General features: G+C 36.3%; 1 protein-coding gene and 1 long non-coding RNA gene across 6 annotated transcripts in view; one reads left to right on the forward strand and one right to left on the reverse strand.

Moving 5' to 3' along the window:
- ANKRD11 (ankyrin repeat domain 11) overlaps nt 1–23,463 on the forward strand; it is a 328,516-nt gene that overhangs the window by 274,298 nt on the left and 30,755 nt on the right. For 4 of the 5 annotated variants that reach the window (XM_031950121.1, XM_031950120.1, XM_031950122.1 and 1 more), the window contains 4 exons: nt 20,457–20,627; nt 21,102–21,305; nt 22,666–22,808; nt 23,093–23,240. In XM_031950121.1, the coding sequence (XP_031805981.1) occupies nt 20,457–20,627; nt 21,102–21,305; nt 22,666–22,808; nt 23,093–23,240 (666 nt within the window). Of the gene's footprint in view, nt 1–19,762; nt 19,860–20,456; nt 20,628–21,101; nt 21,306–22,665; nt 22,809–23,092; nt 23,241–23,463 lie in introns of all 5 variants that reach the window. The other variant, XM_012540381.3, reaches the window with a different exon arrangement.
- The window catches only part of LOC116421308, a 64,957-nt gene continuing 61,163 nt past the window's right edge, over nt 19,670–23,463 (reverse strand). Inside the window, exon 3 of the long non-coding RNA XR_004231623.1 lies at nt 19,670–19,841. This is a non-coding gene — a long non-coding RNA (uncharacterized LOC116421308). The remainder of the gene's footprint in view (nt 19,842–23,463) is intronic.

Raw genomic sequence — 23,463 nt, forward strand, 5'->3', positions numbered from 1 at the left:
TTATGTAGCATGCAAGATGTTCAGGTGACTTTACTTGGCCTTATGTTAAGACAAAATCATTAAATCATATGCAACAACATGCTATTATATTTGGTATGCTTTTTAGACTATATTTTGTATGTAGAGTATGCCTCTCTGAATAGTTATCTATCCATTACAAAAGTCCAGCTACACATGAGAAGTTATAAATTCTGCATGAGTATATTGGGAAATCTATAGATCTTTGTTTTGTGATTTTTTTTTTGAGTATTCACATCTTTTGTAAAAAAATTATTAATAATAATTAATAAGAAATTATTATTATTATAGTCTTTTATTTACAAAACATATGCATGGATAGTTTTTCAACATTGACCCTTGCAAAACCTTCTGTTCCCCTCCTTTTCCCCCACCCTCTCCCCTAGATGGCAGGTAGTCCAATGCATGTTTAATATAAGTATAATGTTAAATCCAATATATGTATACATATTTATACAGTTATCTTGTACCTGAAAAATCAGATCTAGAAAGAAAGAAAAAAAAAAACCTGAAAAGGAAATAAAAAATGCAAGCAAACAATAACAAAAAGAGTAGAATTGCTATGTTGTGGTCCACACTCATGTCCCATAGTTCTCTCTGGATGTAGCTGATTTTCTTCATTACTGAACAATTGGAACTGGTTTGAATCATCTCATTGTTGACGAGAGCCACATTGTGATACTTTCTAATTCTCCTATGCATGGTATCTGCATATGTTGAATTTTGGGGGGATGTTTTAGTTTCAATGTTCTGTATATATCCATGGGGGAAAAATCAGTGCCTTCTAAAATTTGATTTCTTATTGGACCTTTGAAAATATTTCTGTATGTTTATCTTTTCCTGTTTTAATTGTATGGGAGCCACTGACTTAATTTAGTGGATTTAGGGGTACCTCCCTCCTATTCATATACATACATACATACACATACACTATACTACACTATACACACATACATACACACACACACAATTTCTAAGACTTAAGTTTTATAGAATTCCCTTGGTCTATGGAGAGAAAGAAAAATCAGTCATGTCTTCATTTAAAATTCAGTGGAATTCAAGCAGAAAGCACAGTTGTCAGCTGTTATCATGGAAAGACTACTTGGGGAGGGGGTGATGTTACATTAAAAACATACATGTTATATACTTGGAATCTTGCCAGGCTTCTCTTATATAGGACTTTATTCCTCTAGTTGTAGTGATGTGTGATCTATGGTGTGGAGTTCGGTCATGTGAAGAATTCACAATGGCCATTCTCTTTGGAATTCTTGACAGGACATAGTAGGTAAGACCTCTACCAACGGTGAATCTCAGGAGTTTGACATTACTTGGATTTCAGATTGGACCACATCCCCAAAGGGCTAAACTGATCTCTGTCAGAACCTTCTGCCTACTTACCTCAGGAATCAATTCTTTGGTTTCTCTTGGTCCAAAACACATTCAGGGTCTCATCAGTAGGAAGAGCATTCAGTCTGTTATTCTCCAATCTGAGAGGGGAAATCTCAGGGGAATCATGTTTAGATCTATTCCACACCTGACACTTCTTGGACGAGATGATTAGGAAGAAGGAAGGAGTTTTTGAAAGTATCCACTAACTTTATAGGCACAACAAATGAACTTTTATGATGGCTTTGGAGGTTGTAATCAGGATCATTTTATATGTCCCTCTCCCAATTTAGACATCATTAGGTATTTTTCTCCTCCCCTTTACATATGCATAATCACAAGTATAATTATTTAAGGATGAAATGTGTTGCTTTGTCCACATCCTTGTCTCTTAGTCTCCTTTACACATCATAGCCAATATTGACTTAGTGCATTTTATAAAAAGTGGAGGAAATTTACATTTTAATGAATGGAACCCCACCTGTATGTACCATCACATGATAAAAATATGTTTCAGCTTAGAACTTAACTTTGACTATAAAATGTGGTTAGAGAAAAATCAGAAAATTTTCATAATTTGCAATGAATTACTAATAATGAGATCATTTATAAAAATGTAGCATTTGATAGATCAGGTGATTACTCAGAACATTTGTGCCTAAAAATCCTTGGGATCTAGGGACTTGAGAGTCATTCATTGTAATTCCAAGTTTGGAGGAATCCCTCTAGTGAGTGAAGACAGAAAAGGAAAGAGATGGGGGGAAAATCTAGCAAGGAAATCCAGCTAGATATTATTCTTTTTGTTCTTCTCCAGTAATAGAAAGAAGAGAAGCTTTTGGGAGAATTTGAATTGAGTTACTTTTTTGAACAATACTGTATAAATTACTGTTTGAGACAATTACTGTTTGTAATCTCCTGAGTTCTGATGTGATCTCATACATTTTACTAGTTGTGTGACCCTAGACAAATCACTTAGTCCTGTTTGCCTCAGTTTCCTATAAAATGAGCTGAAGGAAATGGTAAACCCTTCCACTATGTTAGCCAAGAAAAATCGAGATGGGATCACAAAGTCAGACAACTGAAATAACTGAACAATATTTACCCTATAGAGTTGTATGTAAGATGAAAATGTCTAGCATTTGAAAGTGTTCATATTTTATATCAGCAGCTGTTAGGTGACTGGGAAAAAAATTCTTCATGGCACAATTTGAAGTCAGATACTTTTATAACTAATTCTGAAGTATTCAACATTGCCAACTTCTAAATGTTATATTCTAATACATAAAGAATTCTCTATGACAGAAAGATTTCCAACCCCATCCACTGATCCACTTACTTGAAATTCTTGTCCCTGAAATTCTGATGTAGCTACAGAATTCAGGTACCTTTTTCATTGTGAAAAGATTCTGACCTTTACTGAATGTATAGTAACTCATTTTAGCATTTTTCTTTCTCTACAAGATATACTCAAGATTTTTCAATAAAGCTATAAAATTACATCGTTGTTCCTTAAAAAGTGCCTCATTTTAAAGCAGGTTAACTTAATGTACCTTTTATAAATGGTTACTGTATGTTTTAAAATATCTAATTATAATTTTGTGATTTATAAATATATTTCTTATTCAAGGCTTTGTGCTGTATTTCTAGGGCAGCTAGGTGGCGCCATAGTGGATAGACCATCAGGCCTGAAGACAAGAAGACTCATCTTCATGAGTTCAATCTGGCCTCAGATATTTACTGGGCAAGTTACTTTATGCCTCAGGTTCCTCATATGTGAGATGAGCTGGAGAAGGAAATGGCAAAGTGCTCCAGTATCCTTGCCAAGAAAACCCTAAATGGGGTCATGAAGAAGAGGCAGATGCAATTGAAAATTGACTGAAAGCTGTATGTCTATCTCAGTAAGGCATCATATTCATCCTACCCTTAAAGATTTATAATTTCTATATTATATATAAGGAAATTCAAAGTAGCTTGTGGTAAGAGCTAGATAGACTATTAGTCTAGTCAGTCAGTGATTTGGAACTTAAGAGTTTGTTTCAGGAAAGGTTTTATATACTAATTTGTAAACATGCTAATTTCTTCTTTCCTCTTGAGGTCCAGCAAAACTCAGGCTTTTTGAATGCTAGGATTGCTTCCTTTTTGTTTTACATGTCAGAATCTTTTATAATCCATTAGCGCCTTACATTTACATATACACAGTTGTTTGTTGGAATGAATCATATAAAGACTTAAGTAGAGAGGAATCAGAGTGTCTTTTTATTGATAGGTAATAACTGGGGAGTCTTTTTTTCCATGACATGGATTTTCAAAAAAATCATTAGGACATTTTGGGATAGATTACAAGGACATTTTGGGATAGATTACAAATAGGTTCTTATGAAGAACAGTAATTAGTTTTCAGAGCTATCCATCCTAACTTTAGGAATGATGTAAGCTGAAAGAATCTCTTTTTTCTAGTCTTTGACTTAATTTTCTGCCCCTCTTTCCTGTTCCCCCTCCACTCCCATTTTTGTTACTCCCTTTTACATTCCCTTGCTTATGTGCATGTATTCTCTCATATCCAGGACACACTTCTATTTATTCTCTAGGAATATAGTAATTTTAAATGCTGCTTCTTTATGGTTGAAAATACTTTGTGGAGTTCTTTTTAGTTGTAACATTTCCATGTGAGACATATAGAGGTTATACTCATTGTAGTTGCCTCCAGATTTTTGGAGAGCAGCTTCAGACATAGGATTCCTTGACCTGCCTGTACAGTTAGCCCTGGATAGAAACTTAAAGGCCATCTAATCCAAGGCTTTTATTTTGCACATTATTAAACTTCACCTTATTTAAGGGAAGTTGAATTTCTCAGGGTCAGCCAGGTTACAATTGCCAGAGGTAGAGTCAACCCAGTACCTTAAACTCCTAACAATTTTGATTGTATTGTACTGCTGCTTTCTTTAAGGAGAGTTGGGGGAAAGGGAGAGGTTTTTAATTTTATTTCAAGAGTGGTATCAGATATAAACATAGCCTAAACCATATGTCTAAGGATCATAGCTCCAGGATTTAACAGGGCACTTAGAAGATGAGCAAAGAAAGAAACTCTGAATTGTTTTTTGGAAGATAAACCACCCAGATGGAGCATTTCAAAAATCTTAGTACAATTCTAAGGGTTAAGGTGAAGGTTCCAAGTCCATACCATACTCTTTCCCTCCCCCCCACCCCCCAAAAAAAGTACCTCTTTCATGTGGAATAAGGATTGTTATTGTTATTGTTCTCTTTAGTTCCAAGAGGTAGAACGAGGAACCAGGGATGGTGATTCCAGTGGGCAGACTGATCTGTCTTTGTAAGAAAAAGGCTTCTTAATAAAGAGCTATTTGAAAGTGGATGAGCCCTCTGGGAAGGTGGCACATTCTGCCTGAGTGTCTCGATAAAAAAACTGACCATCACTTGTCAGTTGTGTCATAAGAGAATCTCTTTCAGGTATAGATTGGACCTTTAACTCTGAAATTCTTTGATTCCAGAATTTGTAATAGAGCCAGAAAGCCATGGGTTTAAATCTTGCTTCAGAAATGTTTTGTTGTTGTTGTTGTTTAGGCATTTGATTGTAAGAAGTTTGATGTTTAGAACATGGACCGGGGCGGGAGGGGGGGGGGGGGTAGGGGAGAGGTAGTAATCATCTACTTTCATGTTACCTAATCAGGCCACATCTAGAGATTGTCTTCAGTTCTGGATACCACATGTCTATATGGCTCTCAGAAAACTTGAATCTTAAGCTTTATAAAGGAAGTTGAAATTTGAAACTAGGGAGATAGATGGTAGTGTCTCACCTTCTCTTATACATAAAGCACACACACACACCCCTACCTGACTAAGATTATCTCTGGAGTATTATTTTTGGTTTGGGGAAATTCATAGGTAATCTGGGGCATATCTATGAGATAGAATCAGGATTGTGTAGGGCCTCAGACATGCTGTATGAGAATTAACTGAGGGAAGAAAATTAACTGAGGAACTTGGGAAAAGATCAGGAGAATATGATAGTAGTCATCCAGTATTGAAGAGCCATCAACTAAAACAGGGACTGGCTTTGTTTTTCCGGGGCAGCATAAGAAGCCAGGGTCAGAGGCAGATGTAGATACCAAGTGCTCCAAAACTTCCTAGTAATATGTTCCAAACATAGGCTGGACTGCCTCTGGGAACTTCTGTTTAGATAAAGGTGATCTAAATCCTCATGGTAATTCAGACAGATCCCTTAGTGTTAGAGATCAAAATCTGTCTTGCCTTGTCTACATTTTAATCTAATTTATTACCTCTGCTAAGTGGGATTGGCATCCCTAAGTGATAGGCATCCCCTCAATTCTCAATTCTTTCCTACCACTAAAAGGTTGCTATAAGTATTTTTTGTACATATAGGTAGGCGTTATCTCTGGGATATAAGCCTAGTAGTGGTGTTGGTGGGTGGGTCAAAGAATATTTTTGTTTTTCTAGTTGTTTTGTATAGTTCAATTGTTTTCCAGAATGATCAAAATCACTTCACAGCTCTACCAAACAGTCCATTTAGTGTCTCAATTTTCCCATATCCTCCAAAGTTAGTCATTTTCCTTTTGTGTTAGATTAGCTAAACTGATAATTTTGGAAGTGGTACCTCAAAATTGTTTTAGTGCTGTAAGTGTGTGTGTGTGTGTGTGTGTGTGCACACACACATATATACACTATTGATAGATTTGATAAATGAAGCCTTGATGTGAAAATTTTACTCTTATTTCCCCATCCTCCATCCCCAGTTATGATTATTAGCTATGCATTTTCCTCTATCCTTTTTTTTTGCCTATTTATACTACTCTCTTCTTTCATCTTGTCCATCCTCAAAAGTATTTTGCTTCTTACTACTACCTCTCTAATCTGTTGCTCTTCCTATCAGCCTAAGGATAGGATAGATATCTTGCTACAGGCTCTGGTGTGCTCTTGCTCCTCCTTGCCCTGGAATTGCCATCCAGTACTGCAAATGGGATCTGAGTGTGAGTCTAGGGCCAGAGCCCTCCAACCACTGCCAACAAAGATCCTCCTGTAATCTCCTCCTGACCAGTTGTTCCACCCCCTTACTATCTGTCAGCTGAACTCCCCAGAAGCCACAGCTGCTGCTATTGATTCAGTCTGCATTAGCACAGCCTGAGATGGACTGAAATCTACTGTTACCCAGATGCAACATAACTTTCTTGCTAACCTTGTCTTTTTGACTACAAAATTGTTTCATCCCATACTTTTATGGGTTTTGCCACTCCAGAATTTGTTTTGAGGCATTTTAAAAGTTATTGGGAGAGGGATTTGGGAGAGTCCAAGCATGTTTTCTACTTTTTCTTTTCTATCTTGTTTTCTATTTATTAATATTGTTCAAGTAATATGGCTTCTGTAAGGTCTCTTCTGATTTTTAAGTTTCTGTGTATTGATTCTGATACAACCCTATGCTATATTTATGCTATATAATTCAGTCCTTACTAAACCTTGTATGGAAAATATAAATGTTTAAGTTGCAGGCTGTATTTGAAATGGGACTGTAAAATCCAGGAGGTTAATCAAATGTCCAATATTCATTTCTTTTAACAGAAGTTGGCATGGTGAGAGGTCAGCTCTAGCAAGTAGGAAATAATGAAATGCTAATTTGTATCAGCACAGATTTATGGAAATAAAAATTTACCAAAACCCTTTTTTGTGTGTTGATAAGTTTTTCTACTTATTTACAAGTTGATACGAGAATTGAAACTAGCATATGAAACATAAACTGCTACTGTAGGATAATTGAGTCAAATGGTGTTAACAAAGCAAATAGCAGCAGTGTCCAAGAAAATTAGATAGACCTTTGTTCTGTTCTGCTGTAGTTGACTACAATAGCGCCTATTTGGAAAGAAACCAGGAACTTGTGTAAAAATCTAAAAATGTTGAAATCAGGTCCAATTTGTCTGTAATATAATTAATGGAACTAGGAAAGGGGAAAAAAAGTTGTTTATTCATTATGAAACAGGAAATATCAGACTAACAAAAAGCATAAGAATGACCACAACTTTCTCTAAAAATAGGCATAAAGAATGAAGGAAATACTTCATCACACCAAGGGTATAGCAGAGAGGTTCTTTCAGAAGTTATTTTCCATCTTAATCTCATCAGAAGCCTTATATAATGTTATATCTTTCCATAGAACCTAGATCATATATATATATATATATATATATATACACACATACATATACACATACTCAGGAAATTCCTCTGAGAGAGAATCACATTAGCAAAGTGAAAAACATTTGGAAAAAACCATTTTGAGGTTGTAATGTAATGACGTCCTTGGATTCTGGTCTAGATGTACAAAAATGGCTCGATCTCAAGTAAGCATTAGTATTGTGCTTGTACTTTCTTCTTCTGAGTTAGTCAGAAGGTTTACATTTTAAATGTTTAATGATATGCCCATTAACTTAGTCAATAAACATTTTAAAATATCCTACTCTGTAGAAGGCACTGTAGGGGATATAGGCAGTGGGGATAGAGAATAGGATAAAAGATAATGCCTTCTCTCAAGGAACTCACAGTCTAATGAATATGGCACAATATGTAAACCACTATGTACAAAAAGGCTGCAGACAAGATAAATTGAAAATAATCAGTAAGGTCCATCATTTTACATAAACATATACCACATGTAGCTCTGTGTTAGAATGTGTGTATGGATGTCTTGTGAGCATTTGTAGGCTATATTCTATTTCTAATTATTCAAGAAAAATGATGTAAAATATATCTTTGAGGAAATGTATGATCAGCAAAGCCAGGTAGCAAAAGTATGAGATGAAATATGAATCACCTGATTACCACACTGGGTAGCCACAATATTACTTATGAAACATTTAAAGACCTGAGGGAAATCTCTTCTGTGTGGGTTGGATCTCTAATGCCTCGGTGGAGGTTTTTATTGGAGGACATGGAAAAGGATCACATAGAATGAATCATGTGTAGGTGCAGTTTTTGCTATTGAAGTGTAACATCCTAACCAGTTGGAAATAATTCCATTGTATCAAGATAAAAATTCCTTCATTCCATCTTTTCAGAGAGTGAGGTACTGTGGTAGAGTACCACCAGATACTTTCAGACTTGACTAAATACAAAGATCAGTTTGAATCTCTCTCTCCCCTTCTCTTCTTCCCCCTCCCCCCCAACTTTTTTTTTCTTCCTTTAGCAGGCAGGAGGGAGACATATAAAAAGAAGACCTCTTATTTCTCCCCTTTTCCTCTTCCCCCAAATCCTTAAATCTAATGTTCTGTGAGATTTAAATATCTACTCAGTTAAACAAAATACTTTCATCATAATGTCTGTACTCTTTATGGCACCTTCATGGTTAAAGTTAGAGCTGTTTTGAATGAACAATTTTAGCTCTGCAAAAATTTCTTGGAAAAAAATCTTTTCACTGATTTTCCATGCCTTTTGGTATGGAAAGTAAAGTTGGAATGAATACTCAGGTAGGGTAGATGCCCGAAAATCACTTAAGGATTTTTAAGGAGAAGGAAACTTTTTTTTTTTTGGCTACTGAAAAACCCAGAAATGCTTTTTCCCACTTAAGGTTATATAAGACATAGGCTATGCTTTTTTGCCAGCTTGAATGAATCTATATTGGAATGCTGAAGCCTAAATTGTGGCAAAGCCAAAAATTTTTTCCTGAGCATAACTAAAGCAACAGCTCACCACTGCTCCCTAATGGCTGTGTGCTATGGTGGTCTCTCTCTTCACTCAATTTGGGCCAGAGACTCTCATACAAGGCCAGCCTTAAAAATGTCATTCAACTGGGCTATTTTAATCCACAACATCTTGGAAATGAGTTTAGGGTGAATGTTAAAGCATTCTCCCGGGGTCTGAGTGGGAAGGATGCCCTCATTGAGTCCCTGGGGACTGTTAGTGCCTTTGCTTCTGCCTCAGCAGCCAGCTGCTGCTGGGAGCAGGTGGAGATTCTAGAATGGCCCTGAGAGAGAGAAAGAGGTGAGAAGATAATGTATGATTAAAAAAAATAATGAATATATTAGCCCTTATAAAGAAACAAGAGAGTTCTGTGATAAAGCTGAAGTGATGAAGTGATGGCACTAGAATTCTGGGGAATTAGAAAACTGCATTTTGAAATGTGTGTCTAGTTGTTTGTCTCAGAAAATAAGTGAATACAGAGAAAAATGCTTTTTCTAGGCATAAAGTGCTTTCCCCAAATCCTTTTAAACTTTTTATAGTAGGAAATATTTTTCAAATTTTAAATGTGTCAGAGGAAGAAGTATTATATTTGTTTCTTTTCCTTTTTTTTTTCATAATTATAATTTTTTATTGACAGAACCCATGCCTGGGTAATTTTTTACATTATCCCTTGCACTTACTTCTGTTCCCACTTTTCCCCTCCTTCCCCTCCACCTCCTCCCCGAGATGGTGAACAGTTCTATACATGTTAAATATGTCACAATATTATATTTGTTTCTATCAAAGTTCACCCAATTGAAAAGCCAGCTTTTTTGTTTATTTGTTTTCCTTCCAATAAAAGTTCTGAAAGAGAGCCAGACTTTCTCTGATCTCTGTGAAACAATCTTTCTTGGAATTGCTGGTATATTAGGTTTTCTCATCTCTATTAAGATTAAAGCAGAAACTTTTTTATTTACAAACTTTATATTTGGGGTTTTTTCCATTGTTGTGTCATTGGGAATGCTTGATTTTATTTTACTTTTCCATTAAGTAGTGAGAATTTTAAAAGGTAAAGAGAGCTTTTATCGATTATGGTGGCAGCAAATCTCTTATTAAATAGCATTTAGAAGTAATTATTGATGCACTTATTACTGTGGTAGTTACTAGACATAGTATAAAAATGATAATCTAAAGGAAGTCTAAAACAATAGTATTGATAGTTATATAACTAAATGGGTATATGCATGAAGACTGTTAATTTCAACAATTCTTTGTTTCTTTTGTGACTGACATTTAGGTTCTTAATATTAATTTCATATCTAAAGTAGGTTTAGGATTTGAGGCAGTGAGTGAGTGCCTGGAACTCAGTGCCTTTTAATTAGGCATCCAAGTTATACAAGGATGTTCAAGGGCAACAGAGAAAAAGGTCAACCCAAGGTGTTTGGAATCACATGAGAGAAGTAGGAATGGCGCATTGACTGATGATAAGAAATTGTCTAAGCAGATCACAAGCAAGAACAAAAGAGGTATGACATTCATGATGAGACCATGGAGCTTAAGATTTAATAAATTTTTCGATGGGCTTTTTCCCTTTCACTTGCAAAAATCAAAAGATAGCAACAATTTTTTGAATCATAGACTCCCCTTCACTAGGCAGACAGGCACACAGTTGTTAAAACTGTGGAAATGTAGATTGGGGAATTTCCTCATAAAACTGATTATGATGGGAATGAAGCCATCAAGGAGACAAGTTGAGAAAAAAATATGAGGAGAAAGGAATGTTGCAGTTGTCAGTGGGATGGAGAATTCAAGTAAGACCTTGTTGGTCAGCTGTGTCATGATAAGTCAGAAAAGAAAAGAACTAGAAGAATTAAGAGTAGAGTGGGGGAGGGGAAGAGGTAAGGTTCTAATTTATCAAGGAGTGAGTGGATATGAGACTATGAATGTAACTGTACTTTGACAAGTTTGGCAAGAAAGGGAAGGAAAAGAATAGTGACTTAAGTTATAAGCTAGGTCAAGGAAAAGCTTTTTCAACAATTTGCACATTTGAGCATGTCTTATAGAGAAATTAACAGTCTAAAGCAAAAGGAAAGAAATGGTGATGTTCAATTACATTGAGGTTTTTGTAGGAGAGCCTTTCTTGATGATAATAATAATAAAATACACTAAAATTGAATAGTTCTATAGGATAGGTACTCAATTAGGTATTATACTCATTATTAAGATTAGCAATTTCTGTTGAAAAGCTCTTAAGTGATTTGTCCAAGGTGTCAGGGTCAGGGGCAAGATTGGAACCTGGATCGTTTTTACTTCAGGTACAGAGCTCTACCCATTAGATATTCATATTCCTAGTTCATCACTTTCAACTCCATTTCACAGGTGAAGTTAACTTGGTCAAAGAACCTGAGTAACAGAGATAAGATTCAATTCCACGTTTCTTAATGAACATCATTGTTTCTGTGATTCACCTTCTATCTTCAGGCATAGGAAATTAGCTTCCATGTTGTTCTTCTTAGAAAAGCTTGTGTTGCCACCCAAGAGCTAGATTGTGTCATATAACACAACAGTTAGGAAATATTTTTCCCGCTTAATTCATCAATTTTTGCTCAAGACAGGCTAATTTTCTCCTGTTCATCATAACTACAATGAATGACCTAGTACTGGTGACTTGAAAAATTCCCAATATTTTTGAACAAGGCAATTTGACTTTTTCCTTTCCCTTTTCCTAGCTTGTTTAATCATTTTAAGAGGCTTGAAAGATGACTGGTTCTGTGACTTGAGCTAATTATAACTCAATTTCCCCCTCTTAAGTGAGTATAGACTCTTATAGCAATTTATTGATAAAGCCCAGAACTGAGAAGTAACTTAGGCAAAGTCTCCAAGTGCTGTGACTCTAAATTCTGTGCTTACTGGTTATGCCATTACTTGGAACTTTTGTTGTTGCTAAGACCATTAGCAATTCATGGAACATACATAGTAAAGAGAATGAGACGATAAGATAGAATATGGGGAAGAGTGAGTAAGGAGTGGATGGAGTACACCTGGCTTGTGAACATCTGAAAGTGGTGGGCCAGTAGCTGCAGAGACTGCTGGAATAGGAAAGGTTGAGCTTCTAGGAGGCAAAGCAGTGACAGTGAATAGTGCTGAGAAAAGCCATGAGATGTCATGTGACCAGTCTTTTCTTCACCTTTGCTTTCCTTAGTCTTTGCTACCTCTGGCGAACATGACTTGCTATAATACATTGTTCTGTGCTTCAAGTAATAATAAATTCATTCTTATTCTGAACTTTAGAATGCTTGAGCCTTGAAAGAATTATAGGTCCTATTGGAACATCATGTGTGCAAAGAACACAAACCTTAAGAGTTGGGGAAGCTCTTTTGAGTTGTATCTGCTCTGCCTCTCACAGCTTTAGTTAGTTTAGACAAATTAAATTTCCTGGATCTCATTTTCCTCAACTAGAGTGAGAGATTAGACTAAATTAGCTCCTGACAATGCAGCAACTTAAAAAAAAAAAAAAAAAAAAAAAAACACTACCTCCAGCATGTTTGGAGTGTTTTCTTTTTTCTTTGTTTTCAAGATCCTTCCTTGAGGCAGATAGTGCACCAGCTCTGAAGTCAGGAGGATCTTAGTTCAAATCCAACCTCAGACAATTAAATCTTCTTAGTTGTATGGCCCCAGGCAAAAGTCAGTTAACCCCAATTGCTTCAGGGAGGGGGGAAAAAAGGATGTTTCCCTAAAGTTGTATAGATTTCCACAAATAGATGGTCTTTGAGAAAAAAATAATTATCACTTTGAAGCTAATTAGCTTATCAGCTTGATAAAGACTAGTTAGAAAAATGCTCAAACAGTTGGCATGTAGTCTGCTGCCATGTCCATACTGAAATTGTTTTAGTCTTGGTTAATGTGTGTGGAAATAAAGATTGTGAGCATTGTATCCTCAGTGATTAGCAAAGTGCCTGACTGCCTTAGCTTAATAATAAAGTTTGACTTGGCAAAGCCTGAAATCCTAAAATGATAGTTTAGGACCCCAAATAATACTGCCATGCCATAATGAAATAGAAATTTTTTTCCCCCAATAATACAGTTCAAGAGATAAATATATTATGTAATGATGTACCTAGGTGCATATGCATATCAGAACAGAATCTTTTTGCACTTGTATGAGAGAATTTGGTAATGCTTATATGTACACATATATATATGTTTACTAAATTTGACCTGGGAGGAAGGTGCATGCTATGTGGTAAATGGGATTAATAGGTAAGAATAATACTGATTGTAAGAGGTCCCAGGTTGTATGACTTAGAAATAACTGAAAGCTCATTTTTGCAAATGAAAGAGTTTCGGAAAAAGTTGGAAAAAATCATGACTTTTTTAATTTCTGAGTTTTCCCATATTTTGTTATATTGGAGTTTAATCACCATTTTGTGAAATAGATTAGCTTTGATATGTCCATGCACATGTATAAAATCTAACTGCAAAAAATCCAAGAATTAGCTTGGGAATAATTTAGTATTTGAAACTTTCAGTCACCGAATTTGAAAGGTAGAAAAAGTAGTGGAGAGTTTACGTTTTCATCATCCTATTCCTGGATAGCCAGGCATAAATGAGAAGACTGAGTAAAAGATATGGCAGCTATTCATTCATGAACCAAAAAGGAGAGAGAGACATTCTTTAGAGATAGTACATTCAAATAAGTCTTCAGATGCAATATTAAAAGGAAAACTAGGGGTTCAGACTAGAAAAATGTGTTTAGTAATTCCTCATAAAACAATGAGGCTCCATATTGAACACAATACAGTCATGGTTGAATCAAACTGTTATTTGGAGCTTAAGGGAACTGCTTCTCCACTAGGTTAGACAAACTTTACATTAATGAACCATAAGGTAGATAATTCAGTTAATTGTTTGTTGCTGTGGTCACCAAACTTGTCTTAAAATGGTAGTAATGCATTGTGCAAGTCTGGAGTGTTTTCTATTTTTCAGAAACTCCTATGTTCTCATTTCTGATTCCCACAATAATCCTTTGTGATAATGGTTGACACTTAAAAGTACAAGCAATTTGCATTTTGCTTTCTTTCTTAGCTTTTTTTCTCCCCTTCTTGATCTGATTTTTCTTGTGCAGCAAGATAATTGTATAAATATGTATACATCTATTGGATTTAACATATTTAACATGTATTGGATTACCTGCCATCCAAGGGAGGGATGGAGGGAAGGAGAGGAAAATTTGGAGCACATAGTTTTGCAGGGGTCAATGTTGAAAAACTACCCATGCGTATGTTTTGTAAATAAAAAGCTTCAATAATAATAATAACAACAACAACAATAAAGCTACAGAAGGACTTGCTACCAAAAAACAAACAAACAAATAGATAAAGTACAAGCAACTGGAATGATGGAGTATAGGAAGCTGAGTTCTTTGAGGCCACCCAGCAGATGAGAGCTTGGGTTGATTCTTGTCATTTCATTGCACTATATCATGTGATCACTCAACAGGTATTAAATATTTCCCATGTAATAAGAGCTGAAGGTTTTTGTGATTTTATCAATAATAGGAACTGGGCTGGGGGTGGGGGTAGGAGAGTTCATTGCCAATGAAGATCAGCACTTGTTACAATGACCTGAGTTCAGAATCATCCTCACATAGCTGCTTATATAAGTGACTTTACCTAGGTAAGTCTGCTTGTCCTGTACAATGGAGATAATGTCACTTAACTCACAAAGGCTGTTTGTGAGGATCAAATGAGAGTCACTATCAACTAGCATTTTTTTTTAATAGCCTTTTATTTACAGGTTATATGTATGGGTAACTTTACAGCATTAACAATTGCCAAACCTCTTGTTCCAATTTTTCACCTCTTACCTCCCACCCCCTTCCCCAGATGGCAAGATGACCAGTAGATGTTAAATATATTAAAATATAAATTAGATACACAATAAGTATACATGACCAAACGGTTACTTTGCTGTGCAAAAAGAATCAGACTCTGAAATATTGTACAATTAGCTTGTGAAGGAAATCAAAAATGCAGGTGGGCAAAAATATAGGGATTGGGAATTCAATGTAATGGTTCTTAGTCATCTCCCAGAGTTCTTTCACTGGGTGTAGCTGGTTCAGTTCATTACTGCTCCATTGGAAATGATTTGGTTGATCTCATTGCTGAGGATGGCCAGGTCCATCTGAACTGGTCATCATATAGTATTGTTGTTGAAATATATATAATGATCTCCTGTTCCTGCTCATTTCACTCAGCACCAGTTCGTGTAAGTCTCTCCAGGCCTTTCTGAAATCATCCTGTTGGTCATTTCTTACAGAACAATAATATTCCATAATATTCATATACTACAATTTATTCAGCCATTCTCCAACTGATGGGCATCCACTCTATCAACTAGCATTCTTAAGAATTCACTACGTCCCAATAGAAAAACAGTCCCAGTCCTTGAGGAGCTTACATTTTAGTGGGAGAAAGCATCATGTGAAAAGAATTGAAAAGAACAGAGAATTCCCAGCTAGAGAAATTTAACCTGGAGGGGAAGAGAGAAGAATAACCATTTAAGTGCCTACTTTTTGGCATTCTGCTAATCCCTTTACAGGTATTTCATTTGATAAAATATCATCTCATTTGATCTCAGAACAAATTAGCCTGAACTACTCCTTTAAATGGAGAAATTTTTAGAAGAGCCATTCAACTATAGGGAGAAGCTTAGGATACTTTCATTGTGTACCTTCCATGACATCATAATTTTGTTGTATTATATTTAAATGGAATTGACTTTTTACTAATTTTAGTGAGACATTTCAGGTTCCAAGTTACTCTGGAATCATAGTCATGATAGTTTTGTTCATAGTGGATCAAGGTGACTTTTCATTCAAAGATTGTAATTGTTATAGAAGTTCATAATATATAGAAAAATCCTGGAAACAAAACTTCTCCTCTGCCCAACTTTGGAGCTTTAAAGAATAACAAAACTTTCACTCAGGACTTCAAGGGGGCTACTCTTGCTTATACTTGGCCCATCCTTTTGGCTTTCTCTCTGGATCTGAAGACCAGTGTTACTGGAATGGAAATATTTGGGGGCTAGGGATAAGGTGGAAAAGGACTGGATTATGGAGGACTTTGGAAATAAAATTTGTAGAGTGCTTTGCAAACTTTGAAGCTCTTTAAAATCCTGTTAACTATTATTTCAGGAAATAACATGTATTTGTTACTGCTTTGATGACTGCCCAACTTCACCATTACTGTGAAGGGTATCATCTTCCTCCTAAATCATCTAAGCTCACAATATGTTGCTATTCTTGATTACTCAATCTCTCTCAACCTTTCCCTACTTTCCAATCTATCAATTGTATCATTTTATATTTTTGTACTGATCTCCCCTCTCCCCCATCCTTCCATCTTCTTGATGCCCTCTCTGGATGCAGGCCCTTGGTATCTCCCCCTGGACCTTTCTGCTTGGTTTCCCTGCCTCAGATCTTTCCTCATCTGTCTTATGAACCATATTGTCGTCTTCTCCCATTCTTTAGTCAATTCTAGTTGTTCTCTAAAGCCCATGTGACCTAGTGTCACTGGTCTGCTTGTGCTCTCACAAGACTCTCTACTCTCCACCAGCTTCATTGACTGTCTTTCTTGCCTCACATTTTCTTTCTTCACGTCTTCCCTGATCTTATGTCGCATCTTTTTCTGGAAGTCTCCTTTGATACCTGTTAATGCTGGAGTCTTCTGTTATCTCAAGTTTGTTTGCTTGTTGTCTCATCCTTTAGATTGTGAGCTTCCTAAGGGCTGATATCTTTTTGTCCTTTGTTGCTTCCAAAGCATTTTAGCACAGCATCTTAAATAGTGACTGACTTTGTTCCTGGCATCAACGTTTTCTTTAGGCCCTAGATGGAGGGTGGGAATTGGGATTCTTTGGTTCAAATCTCAGCTATATATGTAAGCCCATTTTTAGGGTTATGTGAACCAGCTGTTTTAACCTGTTTCATCTTGGATTTGATCACTCAGACTGAATATGGTCCATTCTAGTTATAACCGTGGCCTGTTTCAGCTCCTTATTATTAATTACATTCTTAATGATTCAGATCAGATTTTTATTTGGCACTAGGAAATATTCTGGTATCAGGAAATATTCTGCCAGATCCTTCATAATAAAAATTAGTTCTAGTAGTATTGGGTTACTAAGCATGGAGGTATTGGCAGGATATCGTTAAATTATTTTATGTAGGGTGACATGTACAACAGATTTCTACAGCAGTCTTATCTTTCCTTACTGCTTTGTAGAATGGGCATTAGAGAGACAGGAAGACAGGATAATAAGCATGTGTTAGAAACATATATTCTTCACATTGCCAGAATTAAAATAGATGGACACATATCTTAAAAATTTTTTTACAACTACATAGAAATAAATTCATAATTTAGAAAAATTTTGGTAAGAGATCCTTTAATATTATCTCAAACATCCTGAAATTTGAACTGTCTTTGGAGAGAAAAAAGAAGACATCTGGCAGTATTGTCATTTATTATGATTCCAGGCTGTGGCAAATCAGATAAAATGTCTTTGGGAAATACTTGGCAAAATAAATAAAAATACAGTAAAGCACAGGTAATGTTAATGTGTGGTTTTCTGGCATCCATTTCTACTTGAATTTGATACCACTGTCTTAGACAGTTTTGCTGAAATATAGAAGTAGCTTTTTTTCCATACCACTTTTTTGTAAGTCTTTGATACATTCTGAATATGCCTGGATGGGTTAAGATAGATAGGAACAAGGATAGAAAATCGTGCTTATTCTCTAAGCATGGAACTTTTTTAGCCTTTGAACCTAAAAAAGATATTTATAACTATCTACTACAGGGAGCATACTTTTAGAAATCTGTTTTATCTAAAAGTTCACAAATTCTATCCCTAAGCATAATAATAGCCTTTCTAGGCTTTAGAGTAAAAAAAAAAAAAAAATGTACAAAATACCTATCCTTGCTAACTTGACCTTTTGAGTCTGCTTGTATATCTCCAGAATAATAGAGATTAAATTTCACAATATTAGATGAGTTTTCTCTAGTGAATCTCTTTCCTAGAATTTATTTTCTCTTTTAACCTCATGAAATCTAGTGTAGTTGATTTTAACAACTTTCTATCTTCTCCCCCTATTCTTGTGCACACATTCTACCCGACATGTTCCCATGCTTCTCTTGGCTCTATGTCAGGCGTCCTCAAACTACAGCCCACTGGCCAGATGCGGCAATTGAGGATGTTTAATCCCCCTCATCCAGGGTTATGAAGTGTCTTTATTTAAAGGCCTACAAAACAAAGTTTTTGTTTTTACTATAGTCCAGCCCTCCAACAGTCTTGAGGGACAGTGAACTGGCCCCCTATTTAAAAAGTTTGAGGACCCCTGCTCTATGTATTTAGGCAGACTTGCCAGATATTTATAAAGCAAGTTAATGTATTTAGGAGTCCAAGTAACACAAACATATAGTCTGTTTATACACATTCCTAGCAAAGTAAAAGATTCAGTGTAAAAAGCAAAACTATCTCAATATACTTTTCAAGAAATCAGCCTTTTTGATGGGATGACTACTTTGAGAGCCATGTTATTAGCCATTTTCTAACAGTAAAATCCATATAGGAAGCAAATCTAATTTATGGTGCAGGCTATTAATAAAGGTCTTAAAATGGAAGTCACAATATAAATGAGGAACAAATATCCCCAGGAATGGAAATTTATCCACGTCAATTAAGAGGCATCCATGAGGTGGTAGCATTATAATAGACATATTCTGGAATTTCAATATTTATGTACATTATATGGGAAAATTTTATAAATACAATTACAGTTGATTTGAGTTTTTTGGATTTAGATGAGTAGCTCACACTTAAACAATAATATGCCTCTTTTCAAAGTGTTAATAACAGAACAGGCACTTCTCTGGGCTCTTAAATTAAAAAAAAATTTTTTTTTTCCTGAGAAACTAATAATAATTCTTTAAGAGTTAGTCTTTGGTGTTCACTTCAAATGAACTTTTAGAAAGAACCAAATATTACTAGGAATTATGGATGCTATGATCATGTTGACTTTCAAGTTGTATTCCAAAAATTTAAAGATTTTTGGCAGAGAAATAGTTCAGGAGAAACCTTCCAGTTTATGGTTTTTCCTACTTTCCCTACAAAGAGTTTTAAAAAGATATACAACAATTTGCTTTTTGAAAAGCCATCACTCCCAGGATCCCCATGTATATAATAACCTAGAGATCACAAATTTCTGTCAAGATCCCAGGTACCAGCAGCCAGGCTCTAGCTAATCAAGAAGAGCTTTAGATTCTGGCTTTGCTGCGGCCTTGATCAGGAAGTCAAAGATTAGTGACTTCCCAATTGTCTGCATGGGAAGAAAACATCCATAAAGAAGTTGAAGGTATTACCCCCTCCTCCCCTCCTTCCCTCTCCTCTGCCCCCTCCCCTGTCCCCCTCCAACTCCTTTTTTTTTTTTTTTTTTTTTTTTTTTTTTTTTTTTTTAAAGGAAGAAAAGCACAATGTGTTTTTGCTACCAATTGACAGGATATTTTGTAACGGTTCAGACAATAAGTCGAGGATTTGCTTTATTATGAAGAGAATGAGATGGAAACATTTCAGAGCTGTTACATTGTATCTTGTTAGTGCTTTGTGTTGATGCTTTTAGATGCCTCCAGTTCAGTCCATGTTGTGGTACTACAAGGCTGGTACACTCCTCGAAGCATCATGGCATGAAATGGAGGTTCCTAGAAGCAAGAAGAAAGGTACAGTACTGATCAGTTGGCCTTGACTTATTTATTTTTAACTATTTTTCCCCTTTTACCTCTGCATTATTTTGGGGGGAGGGGGGAAAGAGAAATGTTAATAGCAACCTTTACTTAATGGCTAAAAACTTGCTTTATGTGCAACCAAGCTGACCCATATCAGAAAAAAAAGTGCTTTTAAACAAGGTTTCCCATGTATGTTGTTATTTTTTTGGCCCCAAATGTTACTGAGAAGTTCAAAAGAGCAAATGAGGTTGTACCTTGTGTGTTTTACTGCCAAGGCACAGTGGGGTGAAGGTTTGATAGCTGAAGTCTTAGTATTGAATTTGTTGGCTGATTTGTAGGGCATTTAAATTGCTCTACATTTCAGAAGTAATGCCAGGAGAGTCATTCTTGGGTAGCATCAGTGTTTCCGATTTTTTTTTGTTTTTTATATTCAATGACCTTTCTTTTTGTTCTTTTAAGCTGTCAGATTGAATGAAAATGCCGCTATTAGTTCTTCCCTTAAAAATTAGTCACTATTTCACTTGTGAAAGTTTCCACCAGATGAAATCTTCCCCTCCCTTTTTTTTTTCCCCCCTTTCACGTACCTCACAGAAAAGCAGGGTCCTGAGCGGAAGAGGATTAAAAAGGAGCCCGCCACCAGGAAACCTGGTTTACTGTTTGGAATGGGGCTATCTGGAATTAGAGCAGGTTATCCACTGTCAGAGCGCCAGCAGGTCGCCCTTCTCATGCAGATGACAGCAGAAGAGTCTGCAAACAGCCCAGGTGAGCGTGGAAGTGATGGTTTTGGGGGCAGGGGTAGGCCATGGCCTCAGTGCCAGGTAGAACCCAGCCTTTCTGAGCCAGGGCTCCATTCAGAAAGGGACCTCAGAGGGCCCTGCTGCATTGAAGATAGGAGGTGGCCTCACATTGCCTGTGGTGTCCCTGATGGAATTTTTTCTTTTCCCCGTACAATTAAAAACAAAAAGGAAAAACCTGTTTGGCCGTGGATCTTCATGTACCTTGTTTCCATGGAAGTGCTAAGTAATTTACCTCACATTTAAAGCTTTAAGCCTCCTACAGCAAAGAGCACACGTTGTGCTTACCCTACCCAGTCGTGCCAGGCATTGTGGCGATTTAGGGGAGAGGATGGGGGGGGGGGGGCGCTGACGGCTCTGAGAGTTTGAAATGCTGCAACAGCTCCCTCTGTGGGTTTCCTTTCTGGTAAAACTCTTCCCTTGTGATCTCCTTGTTGAGCAGTAGACACAACACCAAAGCATCCCTCTCAGTCTACAGTTTGTCAGAAGGGAACTCCTAACTCTGCCTCCAAAACCAAAGATAAAGTAAATAAGAGAAATGAGCGTGGAGAAACTCGACTGCATCGAGCTGCCATCAGAGGAGATGCCCGGCGCATCAAAGAGCTCATCAATGAGGGAGCCGATGTCAACGTGAAAGACTTTGCAGGTAACCCTTCAGTGTGGCCTTGTCTTTTTCCCTGGGATCATCTATAGGAGGAATGGGAGTTCCTTAGCCTGGAGGAAGCCAGTGGTATGCTGAGCCACAAGCTGGGATGTTGCACTGAGGCACTTGAACTCCCATTCTGATTGGGTGAAATCAGGTAAGTTATTTAATCTCTCAAGGCTTGTGCTCTTGCTTTATTTAGTTCAGTTCAGCAAATACAGATGCCACCTGTGGTATTGACAGTGTGTTCGGTATTAGGGACACACAGACTCAGAGAGTCTTCTATCTTCATGGAACTTATATTCTCTTCAATTTCCAATCCACTTTCACCCATAAAAGTGGATTATGTCTTACTAAATATAACCAAGTTCCCTTCTACAAACAGTCAGATGTACTTAGAAAAGATAAAGATATATATAAGAATGCCTGAGTTCAGACTCTTCAGGTTTTTATATTTCTCTTATTGTCATGTACGTACCTGGAATGTATCATATGACAGTATTTGAATGCCAGAAAGACTCCCTTAAATAGAAAGACACATTAAGGCATTTTCATCTTTTATCTGTATTAATAATATTTTTATGTAGCAAGAGGAAAAGCAGAGGAAGATGAAGATTGAAAGTAACCAAAAATGAGGACGTTGGATAATGATGCTTTCTTCTAAGGTCTGGTCCTTTCCATCACTGATATTTTGTGACCATTGAAGAGATTCTGTTTAAATTTTTTTGTTCCATCTAACTTCTCTTTTTAGGGCTTGGAAAAGGGTGTTTCATATGTAATGGTATCTTTTCTTATATGAAGAGTTTTTTATATATATATATATATTATATGTAATTTCATTTTTCTGAGAATGTATCATTACAATCAGTGTTTCATGGAAAATGTAAAGGAAGTGAATGTATTTAAACAAAATTGTATTCCTTTTTCTGTGGTTCCTGAAATATATCTGAGATTGGAATTTTTAAAGTGTTAAATTTGTTTATAGTTTTTGAAGGTGTGGGTCTGTGTTTTGGGGCTTCTGAATTTAAATTATCTGGCTCTTTTCTCTGTGGAATCAAAAAGAATTTCTTCCACACCACTGACGAAGATTATTGAGCCTGTTCAGGTTATTTGGAGAATTGGTTCATTCAATTCAGATTTCTTTCCACATTGTTCTGAGATTGTCCAAGTATTATAATTGTCCAATAATAATAATAATAATAATAATAAATAGAACACTGTCTCTGAGATGGGATTTTAGAATTTTTTCACGGAAGTTAAGAAGAATTGAAGTCTTTGGGACACAGAAATCTAAAAGAGTCCATACCAATATGTTCTTCAACTGTCATTTCACCAATATTAAATATCACACATCCATTTTCAGGCTGGACAGCATTGCACGAGGCATGTAACCGAGGTTATTATGATGTTGCAAAGCAGTTGCTTGCTGCAGGTGCTGAAGTCAATACAAAGGGGTTGGATGATGACACCCCATTGCACGATGCAGCCAATAATGGTCACTACAAGGTGAGTAACCTCATTTCCTGGGTTGTTCTGCGGGCTCTACCATGATTCTTTTTTGACAGCTATCCTTCAAATTGCTTCTATAGGTAACCTCCCCTCCCTTTTTTTTTTCTTGGTCTTCTAAATACTTTCTTGTATTGTTATTACGATCCGCACATTGGTGTTTCCTCACTCTTCTGTGTCTTAAGAGCTTTCTTAATGAGAAAAAATTGATCTATATTCATATTACAAAATGAATTACACTTGCAGAAAAGATTCTCTAATGAGATTATTGTTTGTTTTATTAGGTGGTTAAGTTACTATTGCGATATGGAGGGAATCCTCATCAGAGTAACAGGAAAGGAGAGACGCCTTTGAAAGTAGCCAATTCTCCAACAATGGTGAATCTCCTACTGGGGAAGGGTACCTATACCTCCAGTGAAGAGAGTTCAACAGGTAAGAAGATAGCATTTCTCAGTGTAGGTATTAAAGTGTATGATCATGTTAACACAGAGATTATAGCTACTTACTGTCATGATTAGAAAACTATGAGGACTTCTAACGTAATCTTAAGAAGTGGAGTTTATAAAACTTTTGGGCTATCAAATCTTGGGAACTCATTACTACTTATACCTGCAGACCTCACCTACAGTGGATTGTAACTGTCTCCAATTGTTGT

The sequence above is a fragment of the Sarcophilus harrisii genome, chromosome 2 (genome assembly GCF_902635505.1).
Source record: "Sarcophilus harrisii chromosome 2, mSarHar1.11, whole genome shotgun sequence".
In the NCBI taxonomy this organism is placed as follows: domain Eukaryota; kingdom Metazoa; phylum Chordata; class Mammalia; order Dasyuromorphia; family Dasyuridae; genus Sarcophilus; species Sarcophilus harrisii.